This window comes from Eucyclogobius newberryi, unplaced genomic scaffold (assembly GCF_026437365.1).
Source record: "Eucyclogobius newberryi isolate DKJ021-1_F unplaced genomic scaffold, fEucNew1.0.hap1 SCAF_23, whole genome shotgun sequence".
Taxonomy (NCBI): domain Eukaryota; kingdom Metazoa; phylum Chordata; class Actinopteri; order Gobiiformes; family Gobiidae; genus Eucyclogobius; species Eucyclogobius newberryi.
The window spans coordinates 777,510-796,899 of NW_027315868.1; the positions used below are offsets into that span (position 1 = coordinate 777,510).

Here is a 19,390-nt window from a genome sequence, read left to right on the forward strand (position 1 = left end):
AGTTACTTTAGAACAAGGGGAGGAGCTCTGGTTTACATGAACAAACTGGTACCTATCAGATAAATAGGATGTAAAGCAGCTGAGGGCGGGGCCTCTGACACCTTCATCACATTCTAACCTCTGCAGTAGAATGTTGTGGTTGATGGTGTCAAACGCTGAGGTCAGAACCAGGATTGAGACCAGTTCATCGTCTGCTGTGGTGGGCTCTGAACCCTGCTGTGGTGGGCTCTGAACCCTGCTGTGGTGGGCTCTGAACCCTGCTGTGGTGGGCTCTGAACACTGCTGTGGTGGGCTCTGAACACTGCTGTGGTGGGCTCTGAACACTGCTGTGGTGGGCTCTGAACCCTGCTGTGGTGGGCTCTGAACCCTGCTGTGGTGGGCTCTGAACACTGCTGTGGTGGGCTCTGAACACTGCTGTGGTGGGCTCTGAACCCTGCTGTGGTGGGCTCTGAACACTGCTGTGGTGGGCTCTGAACACTGCTGTGGTGGGCTCTGAACCCTGCTGTGGTGGGCTCTGAACCCTGCTGTGGTGGGCTCTGAACACTGCTGTGGTGGGCTCTGAACACTGCTGTGGTGGGCTCTGAACACTGCTGTGGTGGGCTCTGAACACTGCTGTGGTGGGCTCTGAACACTGCTGTGGTGGGCTCTGAACCCTGCTGTGGTGGGCTCTGAACCCTGCTGTGGTGGGCTCTGAACACTGCTGTGGTGGGCTCTGAACACTGCTGTGGTGGGCTCTGAACCCTGCTGTGGTGGGCTCTGAACACTGCTGTGGTGGGCTCTGAACACTGCTGTGGTGGGCTCTGAACCCTGCTGTGGTGGGCTCTGAACCCTGCTGTGGTGGGCTCTGAACACTGCTGTGGTGGGCTCTGAACACTGCTGTGGTGGGCTCTGAACACTGCTGTGGTGGGCTCTGAACACTGCTGTGGTGGGCTTTTAGAGACAAAGGGAAGATTTGAAATAGGTCTGTAGTTTACCAATAGGTCAGGATCGAGGTTAGGCTTTTTCAAAAGAGGTTTAATGACTGAATGTTTGAAGGATGTGGAACATAAGCACTTTCTAATGAAGTATTTATTATATTAAGAATAGAGTCTATAATTAGGGAGTATCTGGGAGTGAGGGCTCTACTGCTTACCATGTTACCATGGCTACAGCGTGTTACTTTTGTTGACTTCTATTAGATGTGAATAGTATCTGGTTTGGCTGCTAATAGGACAGTAGCAGCTTTTCCACACTTTTAAGGATTCTTCTGTGTGGGAGGGGCCAAATGATCCTTCTAATGTTCTAACTCTTTGTTTATGTGGACGCAGTTCTTCGTTGTACCATGGGGAGGCGCTTTGGCCTAATGACCTTCTGTTTTACTTACCATGCCCCACGTGAGCAGGACCACGCCCCACGTGAGCAGGACGTGAGCAGGACGTGAGCAGGACCACGCCCCACGTGAGCAGGACCACGCCCCACGTGAGCAGGACCACGCCCCACGTGAGCAGGACGTGAGCAGGACCACGCCCCACGTGAGCAGGACGTGAGCAGGACCACGCCCCACAGGAGCAGGACCACGCCCCACGTGAGCAGGACCACGCCCCACGTGAGCAGGACCACGCCCCACGTGAGCAGGACCACGCCCCACGTGAGCAGGACGTGAGCAAGACGTGAGCAGGACCACGCCCCACGTGAGCAGGACGTGAGCAGGACCACGCCCCACAGGAGCAGGACCACGCCCCACGTGAGCAGGACCACGCCCCACGTGAGCAGGACCACGCCCCACGTGAGCAGGACCATCCCCACCACAGACGTGTCCATCACAGACACTTCACTCAAATATTACACGTGAAACTACACAAATGGAGGAAAGAGTATGTAAAAGTAAAGTTACAAGTATAAAAACTCTACTTTATCGGGTCAAATGTTTTTGATCCAATAGATTTCTTCACAAATGGAGCTCAAGCTGTTTCTGCTGATGCCTTCAATCTGAGTGTTCTGACCTTTATAAAGGAGTTCCTCAAGGCTCTGTCCTTGGACCACTGTTGTTTATAATTTATATAAACTTAATTTGTCATAATCTAAAACACAGTAGTATCCACTTGTGCAGATGATGTGACTCTGTATGTTAGAGCGCCCCCCGGTAAGTTAGAGCGCCCCCCGGTAAGTTAGAGCGCCCTCTGCTGCACAAGTGTTCAACATATTCAAGTGGATTTTCACAAAACTGTTCATTTAAAATTGTTCATGGATTCAAATAAAACTAAATGTGTGTCGTTCTCCAAAAGAAACTCTAGTGACACAAACATCCATTCTTACGCTTGATGGTCATGTGACTGAACAAGTACTCTATGACCAAGTACTCTATGACCAAGTACTCTACGACAAGTACTCTGTTACAAATACTTTCAAACACGTACAAATAATCCTAAATCCAGATTGTCATTCTTCTTTAGAAATAAAACGTGTAGAAAACAGTTCATCCAGGCCAAATTCAGCTCTAAGGTCCAGCTCTAAGGTAAGATAAGCCTTTATTTGTACCGCAATGGTGAAATTCCAGTGTTGCAACACAAAGTAGGTACAGAAGTGAATAATAAAGAAGAACTTATAAAAACAAGTTTAAAAACACTCTTAATAGAAAAGCTCTTATAAAACTCTTATATTCTTAATAAAAAAGTAGTAACACTCTTATTTACAGCTGTTATATGGACAGAGAATATTGCACCAAGATGATTGACATATGAATATGACAGTATTGCACATGATTAAGTCAGTATTGCACATGGGTATGACAGTATTGCACATGATTAAGTCAGTATTGCACATGAATATGACTATTGCACATGATATGACAGTATTGTACATGGCAGTATTGCACGTGAATATTACAGTATTGTACATGCCAATATTGCACATGACAGTATTGCATATGACAGTATTGCACATGATTAAGTCAGTATTGCACATGAATATGACTATTGCACATGATATGACAGTATTGTACATGGCAGTATTGCACGTGAATATTACAGTATTGTACATGCCAATATTGCACATGACAGTATTGCATATGACAGTATTGCACATTATTAAGTCAGTATTGCACATGGGTATAACAGCATTGCACATCATTGTCAGTATTGTACATGGCAGTATTGCACGTGACAGTATTGCACATGACAGTATTGCACATGACAGTATTGCACATAATTAAGTCAGTGTTGTACATGAATATGTCAGTATTGCACATGGGTATGTCAGTATTGTACATGAATATGACAGTATTGCACATGGATATGACATTATTGCACATGACAGTATTGCACATGGGTATGAAAGTATTGCACATGACAGTATTGCACATGGGTATGAAAGTGTTTGTTGTAGAGTGTGACAGCAGCAGAAGGAAAGACCTGTGAAACCTCTCCCTCACACAGCGAGGGTGGATCAGTCTCTGAAGCTGCTCTCCAGAGTGGACAGAGTGTCCTGCAGAGGACAGAGTGTCCTGCAGGGGACAGAGTGTCCTGCAGGGGACAGAGTGTCCTGCAGGGGGCGACACTCATGGTCCAGCATAGATGTGAGTTTAGCCAGGACCCTTCTGTCCCCCACCTCCTGCACCGAGTCCAGAGGACAGCCCAGGACGGAGCTTTGTCCAGCTTCTTCCTCTCCCTCTCTGTGATGCTGCTGCTCCAGCAGACCACACCTACAGGAGCTGATGCACCACAGAGGAGGAGAAGGTCTTCAGGAGCGGCCCTGTCAGGAGTGGCCCTGTCAGGAGTGGCCCTGTCACTCCAAAAGACCCGAGTCTCCTCAGGAGGTAGAGCCGACTCTGGTTCTTCCTGTACAGTCTATGTGCAGTCTCTGAACACCCAGGCACTCTCTCAATGCCCCGTCCCTGGGTCCAGCTCTAAGGTCCAGCTCTAAGGTCCAGCTCTAAGGTCCAGCTCTAAGGTTCAGCTCTAAGGTCCAGCTCTAAGGTTCAGCTCTAAGGTTCAGCTCTAAGGTCCAGCTCTAAGGTCCAGCTCTAAGGTCCAGCTCTGAGGTTCAGCTCTAAGGTCCAGCTCTAAGGTCCAGCTCTAAGGTCCAGCTCTAAGGTTCAGCTCTAAGGTTCAGCTCTAAGGTCCAGCTCTAAGGTCCAGCTCTAAGGTTCAGCTCTAAGGTCCAGCTCTAAGGTCCAGCTCTAAGGTCCAGCTCTGAGGTTCAGCTCTAAGGTCCAGCTCTAAGGTCCTGTCTGAGGTCTCAGGACCTCAGACACTTTTCTCCTGAGGAAAAAAACTCATGAAATAATTTTATTTCTTTAGACAATTTTAAAGCTCAGGTCAAGGACCACCCACAGTGTCAATGTGACCAGTTCATTTGAGTGTTTATTCTGTGTTTTCACAGGTGAGAAAGAGAACTGTTCTCATGATGTTTTCCCTTTATGAATAAAATGAATCGTATTTCTTGCACCTTCTCTTTGAATTAGTTATTTAATGAGCCATATTTGACTGCAGCGATCTAGTGTAAGTTCAGCCTGTTCAGATTCTGGACCTAAGAATGTTCTATAGTAGAAAAAGCTTCAGTTGTAGTCATCTGGACTCAAGAGTCATTGTCAATAAAAGAATTTAGATTGAGAACTCCGATATTTGTACTCTTCTGTGGTAAGACCCGCCCATTGGGAGGAGCCTTCCTGAAGTAGAAAGAGTTGTTTGTTTCAACAGAAACTCCCCCTTGTATCTACCGAGCCTATTCAGAATTTTAATGGGCTATTAGAATCCTCTTTGTCTTTGTGAGACCCTGGCTCAACCACCCTGAGGACCTGATTAGCATCTAAATGTCCTGGTCCTGGTCCTCTACCTTTCCAGGGGTTCAGTAACCCATTATAAATAACAGGAAGATGAAACCTTAGCCCTCCATTTCTGTTTAAAGAAGGTCTTTCTTTTTTAACAAAAATAGCTTCCTTGACTCCTCTTTCAAACCATCTTTTCTCCTGCTTAAAACCTTCACCTCACCGTCTTCAAACGAGTGATTAGAGGCTTCAAGATGGAGATGCACGGCACTCTGAGGTCCTGAACTTGTATTTCTTCTGTGCTGATAAAGCCTCTTGTGTAGAGGCTAAGAATGTTCTGTAATAACTATTAGACCTTATTATTATTAAATTATCATTATTATTCATACTTGGGACATGTTATATTATATTTGTTCCGCGCACGGACGTTTCACGCGCATCTCTCACGTTTGGATTTATGTAACGTTTTTCTCTGTTACGTAAACGCGCAGCGACGCGTCCAAACGCAACGCGCCCGTGCGCAGAGCTCCCGGTAGCCCCGCCTCTCCCGGTAGCCCCGCCTCTCCCGGTAGCCCCGCCTCTCCCGTTCCCGTCCGTGACCGTATGTTGTAGTAAAACGTCTTGAATGGACGTGTTTTTTTGAATGAGAAGCGTCTCCGCGTCCGTCACCACAGCGCGTCGCTCCTCCCCCGCGCTCCCATTGGTCTGCAGTCGTGAAGAGGGCTCCAGAACGCGCGCTGATTGGCCCAGACGAGCTCCGAAGGCGGGACAAACCCAGCCGCGTCTGTCAAGAGCTCGTGGCTACGTGCAGGTAAAAAAAACAAAACGGACATCAACGATCCAACATTTGCACGTCCGGAGCTCGTGAGCGGAATGGAAGCGCGTGTTTGTGCCGCCGCCGCCGCCGCGTGACGTGATTGTGAACCGAGGCCACGGCGTGAGAAGGCGCGAGTCCGGGAGAAGAAAGAGCACGCTTTGTCCCGCGGCTCGGGACGGCGGCTGCACCGGAACAATGAGAGCGTTCAAACGAGGTAAGCGCTTTCTTTCCGCGCGTCGTTTAAGCGCTCGCGCCGCGGCTGCGCTCCGGTTCCGTGACTTTCCCCCGCGTCGTGCGCACGGACGCCGCGGCAGCTAACGACCAAACGGCGGCGGCGGATTTCGGTGGCGCTTTGTCTCCGAGCGGCACCGAAAACGCACCCGCCGCGTGTCGCTCTCGCCGCGGCTCCGCGCGCGCTCGGTGTGACGTTCCCCGCGGACAAAGAGACAAATGACGGTAACGTTTGTCCCGACGCGGTGATGTCACTTTGGAAACAAAAGACGGAAAGTTTGAGACGGAAAACGCTCAAATCTGACGTGATTTTAAAAAGTGGATTTAATGTCCGAGAGTGACGTCACAGCTGCTTTAAACACATTTAACGCGCATTATGACGCGCACGCGGCATTTAAAACCATTATTAGCTTTTTACTGTCATTTAATTTACACGTGTTGCTTTTAAATGTGTTCTGCTCCTCATTGTTCTGATGAAGGAGCTTTTTAAAGGTTCAGACGTTTTACATTTTACGTTTCATCTTTAGAAACGTGACGTCACAAACCCGTTTAACTTTGCCTTTTTAATGAGCGTTTTTCCCATGATCGTTTGCGGCTCCTCGGGCTCCTGCAGACGCTCTGTTTGTTTGTTTGTTTGTTTGTTTGTTTGTCTGTCTCCGCGTCTGTGCTTCTCAAACAGCGGGACGCGCACGGTCCGGTCCAGGGAACGCACAAAAAGTTAAAGTACAACAGCAGAACACGGTTTGATTTGACCTGAAATAAACCACTTTAAATGAAAAGCTTTTGTCTGAAGAGTTCAACATTTGACACTTTGAAATTAACTTGTTTAAAAGTTTCCACCGCCTCGTAGTGCGATCCTTCTGTTTGTACTTGTACTTCTGTAAAACACGTTCTGCAGCTCGTTTTCGTTCATTTGCTGTTGCTCCAGTATCGGTCATTTTGGATTATCTTATTCTCCGGACGCAGCAGAAAGTCTGTGTTTCCGGAACGTTCCGTCGATAATCGCGATGGTTCGGGAAAAACTAATCGTCAGTATAAATGTAAAGTACTTTTTATGATCAGAAGGCCGTGAGGAACGGAGCTCGAGAAACGGTCATGAATTCTTCTCTAAAACGTAAAATCACGACATCTGTTTTAACGGTTAAATCTGCTCATTTTGAAATACTCTAACTTTTTCGTCATACGCGTGTGCTCGTGTACTTGTGTGCTTGTATATTTGTGTACTTGTGTACTCGTGTACTTGTGTGCTTGTATAGTTGTGTCCTTGTGTGCTCGTGTACTTGTATATTTGTGTACTTGTGTACTCGTGTACTTGTGTGCTTGTATAGTTGTGTGCTCGTGTACTCGTGTGCTCGTGTACTTGTGTGCTCGTGTACTTGTGTGCTCGTATATTCGTGTACTTGTGTGCTCGTGTACTTGTGTGCTCGTATACTTGTGTGCTTGTATATTCGTGTACTTGTGTGCTCGTGTACTTGTGTGCTCGTGTACTTGTGTGCTCGTATACTTGTGTACTTGTGTGCTTGTATATTCGTGTACTTGTGTGCTCGTGTACTTGTGTGCTCGTATACTTGTGTACTTGTGTGCTTGTATATTTGTGTACTTGTGTGCTCGTGTACTTGTGTGCTCGTATACTTGTGTACTTGTGTGCTTGTATATTCGTGTACTTGTGTGCTCGTGTACTTGTGTGCTCGTGTACTTGTGTGCTTGTATATTCGTGTACTTGTGTGCTCGTGTACTTGTGTGCTCGTGTACTTGTGTGCTCGTATACTTGTGTACTTGTGTGCTTGTATATTCGTGTACTTGTGTGCTCGTATACTTGTGTACTTGTGTGCTTGTATATTCGTGTACTTGTGTGCTCGTGTACTTGTGTGCTTGTATATTCGTGTACTTGTGTGCTCGTGTACTTGTGTGCTCGTATACTTGTGTGCTTGTATATTCGTGTACTTGTGTGCTCGTGTACTTGTGTGCTCGTATACTTGTGTGCTTGTATATTCGTGTATTTGTGTGCTCGTATACTTGTGTGCTTGTATATTTGTGTGCTCGTGTACTTGTGTGCTTATGTACTTGTATATTTGTGTATTTGTGTGAGTCCTGTGCAGCTCAGACGGTTAAAACGACAGCGACTCGTGTGAAAAGTGTTTTTTGTCTTTCAAATTTGGCCCCGCTCCGTCTCCGCAGGAAGCTCCTTGTTTTTGCATAAAGCTTTAAATGTAAATGTGGCGCCCCCTGTGGCTGGAATGGAGAGGGCAGAGTGTGGCGCCCCCTGTGGCTGGAATGAGGGCAGGATGTGGCGCCCCCTCCTGGCCCTGCTCCCGTTTCTGCTCCTGGCCCTGCTCCTCCTGCTCCTGGCCCTGCTCCTCCTGCTCCCGTCTCTGCTCCTCCTGTCCAGACTCGGAGCTGTTTTTGGATGAACAATGGTCTTTGTGCAGCTCCAGGGCTGGAGAGGCTCAGGTTTCACTGCTGTTCAAACAGAAGCTCAATGTTTGAGGCTCAGCGAGAAGACGAGTCCCCGAAAGAAACTGTGTGAAGACGAGTCCCCGAAAGAAACTCTGTGAAGACGAGTCCCCGAAAGAAACTGTGTGAAGACGAGTCCCCGAAAGAAACTGTGTGAAGACGAGTCCCCGAAAGAAACTGTGTGAAGACGAGTCCCCGAAAGAAACTCTGTGAAGACGAGTCCCCGAAAGAAACTGTGTGAAGACGAGTCCCCGAAAGAAACTGTGTGAAGACGAGTCCCCGAAAGAAACTGTGTGAAGACGAGTCCCCGAAAGAAACTCTGTGAAGACGAGTCCCCGAAAGAAACTGTGTGAAGACGAGTCCCCGAAAGAAACTGTGTGAAGACGAGTCCCCGAAAGAAACTCTGTGAAGACGAGTCCCCGAAAGAAACTGTGTGAAGACGAGTCCCCGAAAGAAACTGTGTGAAGACGAGTCCCCGAAAGAAACTGTGTGAAGACGAGTCCCCGAAAGAAACTGTGTGAAGACGAGTCCCCGAAAGAAACTGTGTGAAGACGAGTCCCCGAAAGAAACTCTGTGAAGACGAGTCCCCGAAAGAAACTGTGTGAAGACGAGTCCCCGAAAGAAACTGTGTGAAGACGAGTCCCCGAAAGAAACTGTGTGAAGACGAGTCCCCGAAAGAAACTGTGTGAAGACGAGTCCCCGAAAGAAACTGTGTGAAGACGAGTCCCCGAAAGAAACTGTGTGAAGACGAGTCCCCGAAAGAAACTGTGTGAAGACGAGTCCCCGAAAGAAACTGTGTGAAGACGAGTCCCCGAAAGAAACTGTGTGAAGACGAGTCCCCGAAAGAAACTGTGTGAAGACGAGTCCCCGAAAGAAACTGTGTGAAGACGAGTCCCCGAAAGAAACTCTGCTTCTGTCACTTCAGCCGCTTTGAGCTTCTTTTCAAAAGTTTCACATTTTCACTGAACCATTGGTCACTTTTGATTTACTTTAACGCTTGAAATCACAACAGCCGTTTCCTCGACTTCCTCTTTCCAAACGTCTCGACTTCTTCCTAAACGTCTCTGGAGCTGTAAAACGTCACATCTGATGGTTGGGTTGTGTCTCTTGCATATCTAACACTTCCAGACGACAGGAAAGTGTGATTTGCATTCGAACAGCGCCCCCTGCTGTTTCACTGCATTTCATTGGAAAATGGCTGCAACGTAACGTGTGAAACCTGGAGTCTACGAGTTTGGCCCTAATGAAGGCTAAAATGGTTCAAATTAAGCTGAAGTTGCCATGGAGACATGATGATTGGGTCAGGGCACAGAAAAGGGAGAGTCACCGGGCCGAACGGAAATAGTGCAAGTCAAAGCTCCAGGTTCAAAAAGAGATTTACACAGAGAAGCTGAACATGTACAACCTCATTTGCTGGCATGTCCTGTTGCCACAGTAACAGAGGAACAAACCCTCCAGCTCAGCTGCCGTTAGAACTCATTTCCACAGTTTGCATTATTCTTTAATGACAAAGTTCAGGGCATTAAAAATGACAAAAAAAATCAAAAACTTACCTACTTGCCTACATTTCGTCTCTTTGTTGCTTTGAAGCTTCATTACATCGTTGTGTGTCATTGTTTTGAAATGCTAAAAAACTCTCTCAGCAACGAGCATTAGGCCGACATTAGGCGGCGAGTGCGTGCGCGGAGCACGGGGAGCGCGTACGGGGGAGCATGACGCACCGCGGCCCGTGTGTGGCCCGTGCGCACGGTGCGTTGTGATCACGGCGCGCAGTGACCAGCGTGAGGGAGCACCCGTCCCCCCCTCCCCCGCGCTGGCCACGGTGCGCCGTGGACCATGTGGATTGAGTAAACAAACATGAGTGACAGGTGACATTATTTGGAGAGTTCATAACTTCTAAATATAAACTTACCAAAGGATGTTCAGGGATGTTCACTAGAGGTGAAGCAGGTCTATCAAGCTACTATCGTTTTATCAACGCGTCACATTTGAGGTGAAGCCAGTCTTTTGAGAGGGGGAGGGGCTCCAGAGAGAGAGGAAAAAAGAGACATCTTTTCAGCTTCAACCCATTTTGAGATGATCCCTTAGATCTGATGCTGCCTCTGACACTGTCCATCATGGGATCCTCTTACAGAGACTAGAGGACTGGACATCACTGGCCCCGCCCTAAACTGGTTATGTCCTATCTGGAAGACAGGAAGAACTTTGTTGAGTCAGGACTAAACATGGACCGGCCTCCTGCTGGTGCCAGAGTCAGGACTAAACATGGAGCGGCCTCCTGCTGGTGCCAGAGTCAGGACTAAACATGGACCGGCCTCCTGCTGGTGCCAGAGTCAGGACTAAACATGGAGCGGCCTCCTGCTGGTGCCAGAGTCAGGACTAAACATGGACCGGCCTCCTGCTGGTGCCAGAGTCAGGACTAAACATGGACCGGCCTCCTGCTGGTGCCAGAGTCAGGACTAAACATGGAGCGGCCTCCTGCTGGTGCCAGAGTCAGGACTAAACATGGAGCGGCCTCCTGCTGGTGCCAGAGTCAGGACTAAACATGGACCGGCCTCCTGCTGGTGCCAGAGTCAGGACTAAACATGGAGCGGCCTCCTGCTGGTGCCAGAGTCAGGACTAAACATGGAGCGGCCTCCTGCTGGTGCCAGAGTCAGGACTAAACATGGACCGGCCTCCTGCTGGTGCCAGAGTCAGGACTAAACATGGACCGGCCTCCTGCTGGTGCCAGAGTCAGGACTAAACATGGACCGGCCTCCTGCTGGTGCCAGAGTCAGGACTAAACATGGACCGGCCTCCTGCTGGTGCCAGAGTCAGGACTAAACATGGACCGGCCTCCTGCTGGTGCCAGAGTCAGGACTAAACATGGAGCGGCCTCCTGCTGGTGCCAGAGTCAGGACTAAACATGGAGCGGCCTCCTGCTGGTGCCAGAGTCAGGACTAAACATGGAGCGGCCTCCTGCTGGTGCCAGAGTCAGGACTAAACATGGGGAATCTATGTTTCAGTTTTATGCAGCTAAAATCTGGAACATTCTTCCTGAAGATGTGAGACAGGCTTCTACTCTGACAATGTTCAAATCTAAGCTAAAAACAGTTTTGTTTTGCTGTGTTTGACTGAAAGGATTTTTCTTTGCACTTTTCTGACTTAAATTGTTTTGTGATTCCATTAGTTTTGACAATCAGTTGGACCCTTTGTGGCTAGGTGTTTTTTTTTATTATTATTATTAATTGGTTAATTTTATTGTATTTCTGTTTCTGTCATTTCTTTGATTTTAATGCATGTTTCCTGTTGTGAAGCACTTTGAATTGCCTTGTGTATGAAATGTGCTCTACAAATAAACTTGCCTTGCCTAGAAGAGCCGTGTTGGGTACCTCCTGTTGTACACCTCCTGTTGTACACCTCCTGTTGTACACCTCCTGTTATACACCTCCTGTTATACACCTCCTGTTATACACCTCCTGTTATACACCTCCTGTTATACACCTCCTGTTGTACACCTCCTGTTATACACCTCCTGTTGTACACCTCCTGTCGTACACCTCCTGTCGTACACCTCCTGTCGTACACCTCCTGTCGTACACCTCCTGTTGTACACCTCCTGTCGTACACCTCCTGTTATACACCTCCTGTTATACACCTCCTGTTATACACCTCCTGTTATACACCTCCTGTTATACACCTCCTGTTATACACCTCCTGTTATACACCTCCTGTCGTACACCTCCTGTTGTACACCTCCTGTTGTACACCTCCTGTTATACACCTCCTGTTATACACCTCCTCCTTTACCTCCTGTTATACACCTCCTCCTTTACCTCCTGTTATACACCTCCTGTTATGCACCTCCTCCTTTACCTCCTGTTATACACCTCCTCCTTTACCTCCTGTTATGCACCTCCTCCTTTACCTCCTGTTATACACCTCCTGTTATGCACCTCCTCCTTTACCTCCTGTTATACACCTCCTGTTATACACCTCCTCCTTTACCTCCTGTTATGCACCTCCTCCTTTACCTCCTGTTATGCACCTCCTCCTTTACCTCCTGTTATACACCTCCTCCTTTACCTCCTGTTATACACCTCCTCCTTTACCTCCTGTTATACACCTCCTCCTTTACCTCCTGTTATACACCTCCTCCTTTACCTCCTGTTATGCACCTCCTCCTTTACCTCCTGTTATACACCTCCTGTTATACACCTCCTGTTATACACCTCCTCCTTTACCTCCTGTTATGCACCTCCTCCTTTACCTCCTGTTATGCACCTCCTCCTTTACCTCCTGTTATGCACCTCCTCCTTTACCTCCTGTTATACACCTCCTCCTTTACCTCCTGTTATACACCTCCTCCTTTACCTCCTGTTATGCACCTCCTCCTTTACCTCCTGTTATGCACCTCCTGTTATACACCTCCTCCTTTACCTCCTGTTATGCACCTCCTCCTTTACCTCCTGTTATGCACCTCCTCCTTTACCTCCTGTTATGCACCTCCTCCTTTACCTCCTGTTATACACCTCCTGTTATGCACCTCCTCCTTTACCTCCTGTTATACACCTCCTGTTATACACCTCCGGTTATGCACCTCCTCCTTTACCTCCGGTTATGCACCTCCTCCGGTTATGCACCTCCTCCTTTACCTCCTGTTATGCACCTCCTCCTTTACCTCCTGTCGTACACCTCCGCCTCACCTCTCTCCTCGTCTCCTCCTCAGCTCTGGAGCCCGAGGAGCCGGGCCTCTCGTCCGCCGTGTCCGACAGTGACGATGGTTTTCCTCTGGACCTTTCTGGAGCCAAACGCAGACGCAGAGGAAACCTGCCCAAAGAGGCTGTGCAGACGCTCAGAGACTGGCTGTACGAGCACCGCTTCAACGCCTATCCGTCTGAGCAGGAGAAACTGAGCCTGTCAGCCAGGACGCACCTGTCTGTGCTGCAGGTGAGCCAGCGCTGCACATTACACCATACACCCTGTCAGCCAGGACGCACCTGTCTGTGCTGCAGGTGAGCCAGCGCTGCACATTACACCATACACCCTGTCAGCCAGGACGCACCTGTCTGTGCTGCAGGTGAGCCAGCGCTGCACATTACACCATACACCCTGTCAGCCAGGACGCACCTGTCTGTGCTGCAGGTGAGCCAGCGCTGCACATTACACCATACACCCTGTCAGCCAGGACGCACCTGTCTGTGCTGCAGGTGAGCCAGCGCTGCACATTACACCATACACCCTGTCAGCCAGGACGCACCTGTCTGTGCTGCAGGTGAGCCAGCGCTGCACATTACACCATACACCCTGTCAGCCAGGACGCACCTGTCTGTGCTGCAGGTGAGCCAGCGCTGCACATTACACCATACACCCTGTCAGCCAGGACGCACCTGTCTGTGCTGCAGGTGAGCCAGCGCTGCACATTACACCATACACCCTGTCAGCCAGGACGCACCTGTCTGTGCTGCAGGTGAGCCAGCGCTGCACATTACACCATACACCCTGTCAGCCAGGACGCACCTGTCTGTGCTGCAGGTGAGCCAGCGCTGCACATTACACCATACACCCTGTCAGCCAGGACGCACCTGTCTGTGCTGCAGGTGAGCCAGCGCTGCACATTACACCATACACCCTGTCAGCCAGGACGCACCTGTCTGTGCTGCAGGTGAGCCAGCGCTGCACATTACACCATACACCCTGTCAGCCAGGACGCACCTGTCTGTGCTGCAGGTGAGCCAGCGCTGCACATTACACCATACACCCTGTCAGCCAGGACGCACCTGTCTGTGCTGCAGGTGAGCCAGCGCTGCACATTACACCATACACCCTGTCAGCCAGGACGCACCTGTCTGTGCTGCAGGTGAGCCAGCGCTGCACATTACACCATACACCCTGTCAGCCAGGACGCACCTGTCTGTGCTGCAGGTGAGCCAGCGCTGCACATTACACCATACACCCTGTCAGCCAGGACGCACCTGTCTGTGCTGCAGGTGAGCCAGCGCTGCACATTACACCATACACCCTGTCAGCCAGGACGCACCTGTCTGTGCTGCAGGTGAGCCAGCGCTGCACATTACACCATACACCCTGTCAGCCAGGACGCACCTGTCTGTGCTGCAGGTGAGCCAGCGCTGCACATTACACCATACACCCTGTCAGCCAGGACGCACCTGTCTGTGCTGCAGGTGAGCCAGCGCTGCACATTACACCATACACCCTGTCAGCCAGGACGCACCTGTCTGTGCTGCAGGTGAGCCAGCGCTGCACATTACACCATACACCCTGTCAGCCAGGACGCACCTGTCTGTGCTGCAGGTGAGCCAGCGCTGCACATTACACCATACACCCTGTCAGAGTGTCAATTATATATCAATGTGTTTAGTTTTATTCAAATATATGTTCAATAATGTGTTTTAGCCCCGTCAGTGCTGGATTTGTGCTGTTCGACTTTCAGGCATATTTTAGGCCCACCCTGAGGTCCTAGTCAGTCATCGTTTGGTCGTAACAATTTTTCATATGCATCAGTTTGAGACATCGATAAATATCTTGTGAATCATGTCCTTTTCGCTCCCGTGTGGTCTGATGTCGCACATATGCCACAAACCCCAAAACTACCATTATTTAAAGTACTTTTAAAAGTATTTAAATGGTTTTGGGGTCTAATTGAGGTCAAAGGCACCATTTTTAAATATTTTAGTTTTATATTTGGACAATAATTCAGACATCAAGAGGTTAAAGGACATTGTCTTTAACTCTGTTCTCACATTGTTCCTCGTCACAAACTCTGGAGAACATTTAGCTTCATTCACTTCCTGGTTCGAAAGTCCTCTCCTTCCGAGCCTCAAATACACTCCCGATGTCAAAGGTCACGCTCCGAGGTCTCCTGTGCTGTTTAAGATAAGATAATCCTTTATTGTCCACACATGGGGAAATTTCATTGTTGCAATTGTTTCATTGTTGTTTGAGATCTATAAACCCTCTCCAGACTCTCCTTCATTACAACTGCATGCTCTTCATCTCACCCGTGTAATTCCCTCTGCTGCCAGTAGATGGAGGCAAAAGTCTATTTAAAACAGTTGTTTTTGTTCTAAAACATGAGATACTAAAGTACAATACAGTACAAAACTATACAAACATAATGCAGTATTTGTACTTTGAAAGTAGATTCAGTTCAGCCTTTTCAGTCACATGATCAAAGTATTTGTTACAAAAGTACAAGATAAAGAGTATTAGTTCTTTAGTAAGTTTTCCACCACAACATGAAGCTGAGTGATAAACTGAGCTCAGGACAAATGTCGCCTGGATTAACTGTTTTAGACTTTATTTGGGAAGAATGACAATCTGCTCTTGTACGTGTTTGAAAGTATTTTTAACATGTACTTGTTTAGTCACATGACCATTGATGGAGCCTTTTGGAGAACACATATTTCATTTGAATTTAATTTATTTTAAATCCACAGTTTTGTTGAAATGAAATGAAATGATGAAAATCCACTTGAATATTTGGACTCACTTGTGCAGCAGGGGGCGCTCCAACCAATAGAATCACATCATCTGCACAAGTGGATGCTGCTGTAAATGTAAATACAATTGGTCCAAGGACGTATCCTTGAGGAACACCTTTAATCAAATCAGAATTCAGATGTAAAGCCATAAGCAGAAAGCGCTTCTCTTGACTTGATTATGACACTTTTCTTTCATGGTTCCAGATCTGTAACTGGTTCATCAACGCTCGCCGGCGCCTCCTGCCTGACCTGCTGCGCAAAGACGGCAAAGACCCCGCCAAGTTCACCATCTCACGGAAAGTGGGCCTCAAATGTGAACCCGGCTCTTCTCCAGAACACCACTCGTCCTCCTCCTCTGGCTCCTCCCATCACCAGCCCCGGCGCCCATCCGTCATCCGCTCTGGCCCCACGCTCGACCTGGCGGCGCTCGGGAACACCGCCGCCGCCATCCTCAGCGGCTTCAGGGGGAAAGAGGCGCTGCTGAGTTTGGACACGCGGAGTCTGCTGCGGGAGGCGGAGGAGCGGCAGGGGGGCGGGGCCGGGCAGAACCACGTCTTCAACACGCCGCCGCCCACGCCCCCCGAGCTGCCGCCCTCGCACGACTTCAGTGACCTCAAACTGCTCGTGGACGCGGCGCTGCAGCGAGCGGCCGAGCAGGAGAGTCAGAGGAGGGAAGAGGAGCCAAGGAGGAGAGAAGAGGAGCCGAGGAGGAGAGAAGAAGAGCAGAGGAGGAGGAGGAGAGAAGACTTCCTGATCCAAGCAGAAGAGCGAGAAGGGAGGGATTTGGGACCAACTCCGCCTCCAGAAGAAGGTCAACAGGTGAGAAGAGCTGGTTTCACCCGGAGCTCCGGCGTTTGACCCATGTTTCACCCGAAGATGTTTGACTTGTAACCTCTTCCTCGTTTCTTCCAGATCTTGGACCCGTCTCGAGCCCAGATCCTGATGGAAAAGGCCATGTCTCCGCCCTCGTCCTCCGTCGCCATGTCTCCGCCCTCGTCCTCCGTCGCCATGTCTCCGCCCTCGTCCTCCGTCGCCATGTCTCCGCCCTCGTCCTCCGGCGCTGCGGTCAGACCTCAAACCGCCTCCTTCCCGTCGTCTTCCGGAGTGGTTTTAGCCGCTCCCACGCTCACTAAAGTCATCTGGAGCGCCTTGGGGAAAGAGAAGGCCACGCCCGGCTCGTCCCCCTCTTCCTCTGCGTCTCCGCTCATAACTCTGTCCTCTCAGAAGCCTCCTCCCGCCATGGCGCTCGTCTCCTCTCAGAAGCCGCCGCCTCCCGCCATGGCGCTCGTCTCCTCTCAGAAGCCGCCTCCCGCCATGGCGCTCGTCTCCTCTCAGAAGCCGCCTCCCGCCATGGCGCTCGTCTCCTCTCAGAAGCCGCCTCCCGCCATGGCGCTCGTCTCGTCTCCCGCCGTGGCACCCGTCTCCTCTCAGAAGCCGCCGCCTCCCGCCATGGCGCTCGTCTCCTCTCAGAAGCCGCCTCCCGCCATGGCGCTCGTCTCCTCTCAGAAGCCGCCTCCCGCCATGGCGCTCGTCTCCTCTCAGAAGCCGCCTCCCGCCATGGCGCTCGTCTCGTCTCCCGCCGTGGCACCCGTCTCGTCTCAGAAGCCGCCTCCTCCCGCCTTGGCGCTCGTCTCGTCTCCGCTCGGGCTTCCTCTCTACCTTCCAATCCACAAATGCTCCATCCCGTGCTCCTCCGCCAATCAGCTTTCGCCCGCGCCGAACTCCGGCCAATCGCCTCTGACTTCGGCCCCGGTTCGGATGGCGGCGGCGCAGGTCGGCGCGGCGTCCTCGAGCGTAGGCCACCGGCCGGTTTGGAACGTTGTGCGCCCGGAGACCAGGCCGAACGGACCCATGAAGGTGGTGCAGGCGCCGATCGCCGCCGTCTGGGCCCCCAAGCACGGTTTGCACCGAGAAACGGTCAACTGAGGGATGCGATCGAGATGTAGGGACCCTCGAGATGGAGGGACCCTCGAGATGGAGGGACCCTCGAGATGGAGGGACCCTCGAGATGGAGGGACCCTCGAGATGGAGGGACCCTCGAGATGCCAATGGACCGAGAGATGGACGTTTGAAACTGAACGATGTACATTTGTGGGTGGGTTTAGCACCAGCACACTTCTCTGTAGCGTTCAATGAATGTAGGACCACGGGTGTCGTCTTCTTCTTCCTCTGCTTCAGGACACATTTCCAAATAACTGACCCGATCTCCAGGAGCCCGAGTCGCGTAGCTCACTGAACGTGTAGAAGACAAAGTAATGCCCGTGTCGAGCCGCGTAGCTCGCTGAACGTGTAGCTCGCTGAACGTGTAGCTCGCTGAACGTGTAGCTCGCTGAACGTGTAGAAGACAAAGTAATGCCCGTGTCGAGCCGCGTAACTCGCTGAACGTGTAGCTCGCTGAACGTGTAGCTCGCTGAACGTGTAGCTCGCTGAACGCATTCACACATTTACATTCGATCCTTTTACACTTTTGTAGTTTCCGTGAAACTGATTCAAGTCGAGGCTGGATTTTTAATGCCAATTTTTTCACATTTTGGTCTCGTTTTTGCTCCGGTGCGACTTCTGTCCGACTTGTAACATCGTTTGAATTTGTCGCCGGAATTGTTAAAAGCACAATTACTTCCATTTCCCTCGTGTTAAAACGTCATTACTTTATATATTTTTATGAATTCTCGTAGATATTTTTTGCATTTTCACATTGATCTTTTTATGTACCTCATTTTCAAATGTATTCAACTGTTACAAACGCCCTCGAGGTTTTTTAAGTCCTTTTTACTTTTTAAACCAGGTCTAAACCAGGACTAAGCTGACTCTAAGGTTCTCGCACACTCTAAGGTCGAGGTTACTTTAAGTCCTTTTTAGACTAAAGTGTAAAATATGAGTTTTTCTTCATGATTTTGTGGCCTTTTTATCCAAAGTGTTTGTTTTTTTGCAGTATTGACTGAATGTTGTGCCTTAAACGCTCTTTTTATGACAAACTTCTGTAGAAACTGTGCAATATTAAACCTCACGTTTTGTATCATTTCAGAAAATTAAACCTTTTTTGTAACGCTGTTTTTTTACATTTCTTTACACGTCGACGGTTTGTTTGGGAATTTTGTCCAGACATTGACCATTGTCTTATTCTTTACAATTTATCAACAGCAACGTGTGTGTTCTGAATTTTAACTTTAATTCTGAATTTTAACATAGAAATAAAAAATAATAATCTGAAGGTGAAATAGAACTCAACAGTTTAAACTTTATATTTCATTAACTTCATATTCAAGATCAGGAGTTTCGATGGTTTGGCAAATTAAATCCTCTTTTGGCAATTTTGTTCAGACATTGACAATTTAACTTATACTTTACAATTCATCAACATGAGAGGAAGAATAATTTTTATTTTTATGTGATATTTTTCCACCTCTAATTTTATGTTTTACAAAATAATCGAGCGAAAAATGGACAAATCTTGAAATGAAGCCACACCTTTTTGCTTTTTAGATTTGATTCAGTTTTTAGATTGTATCTGTAAAAAAGAGTGAAGAAGAAGGACGTCTGCAGAGCCTGTGCCACCTCGTGATGTCATGAGGAGAGTTGGCCTTTCTGTGCTGGCAGCTATTGCTCGGAGCCTTATTTGAACATAAAGGACGTTTAATACAGATTATATTTACTGTGTTT

General features: G+C 49.2%; 1 protein-coding gene across 1 annotated transcript; it reads left to right on the forward strand.

The window, feature by feature from the left end:
- Window positions 1-1,364: 1,364 nt before the first annotated feature.
- LOC140372416 (uncharacterized) lies at window positions 1,365-18,766 on the forward strand. Its single transcript, XM_072459512.1, has 7 exons — window positions 1,365-1,405; window positions 5,236-5,345; window positions 5,456-5,555; window positions 5,690-5,775; window positions 12,955-13,175; window positions 15,935-16,549; window positions 16,643-18,766. Exons 1-7 carry the CDS (start codon window positions 1,365-1,367, stop codon window positions 17,654-17,656), a joined length of 2,187 nt encoding a protein of 728 aa, XP_072315613.1. The 3' UTR covers window positions 17,657-18,766.
- Window positions 18,767-19,390: the final 624 nt, after the last annotated feature.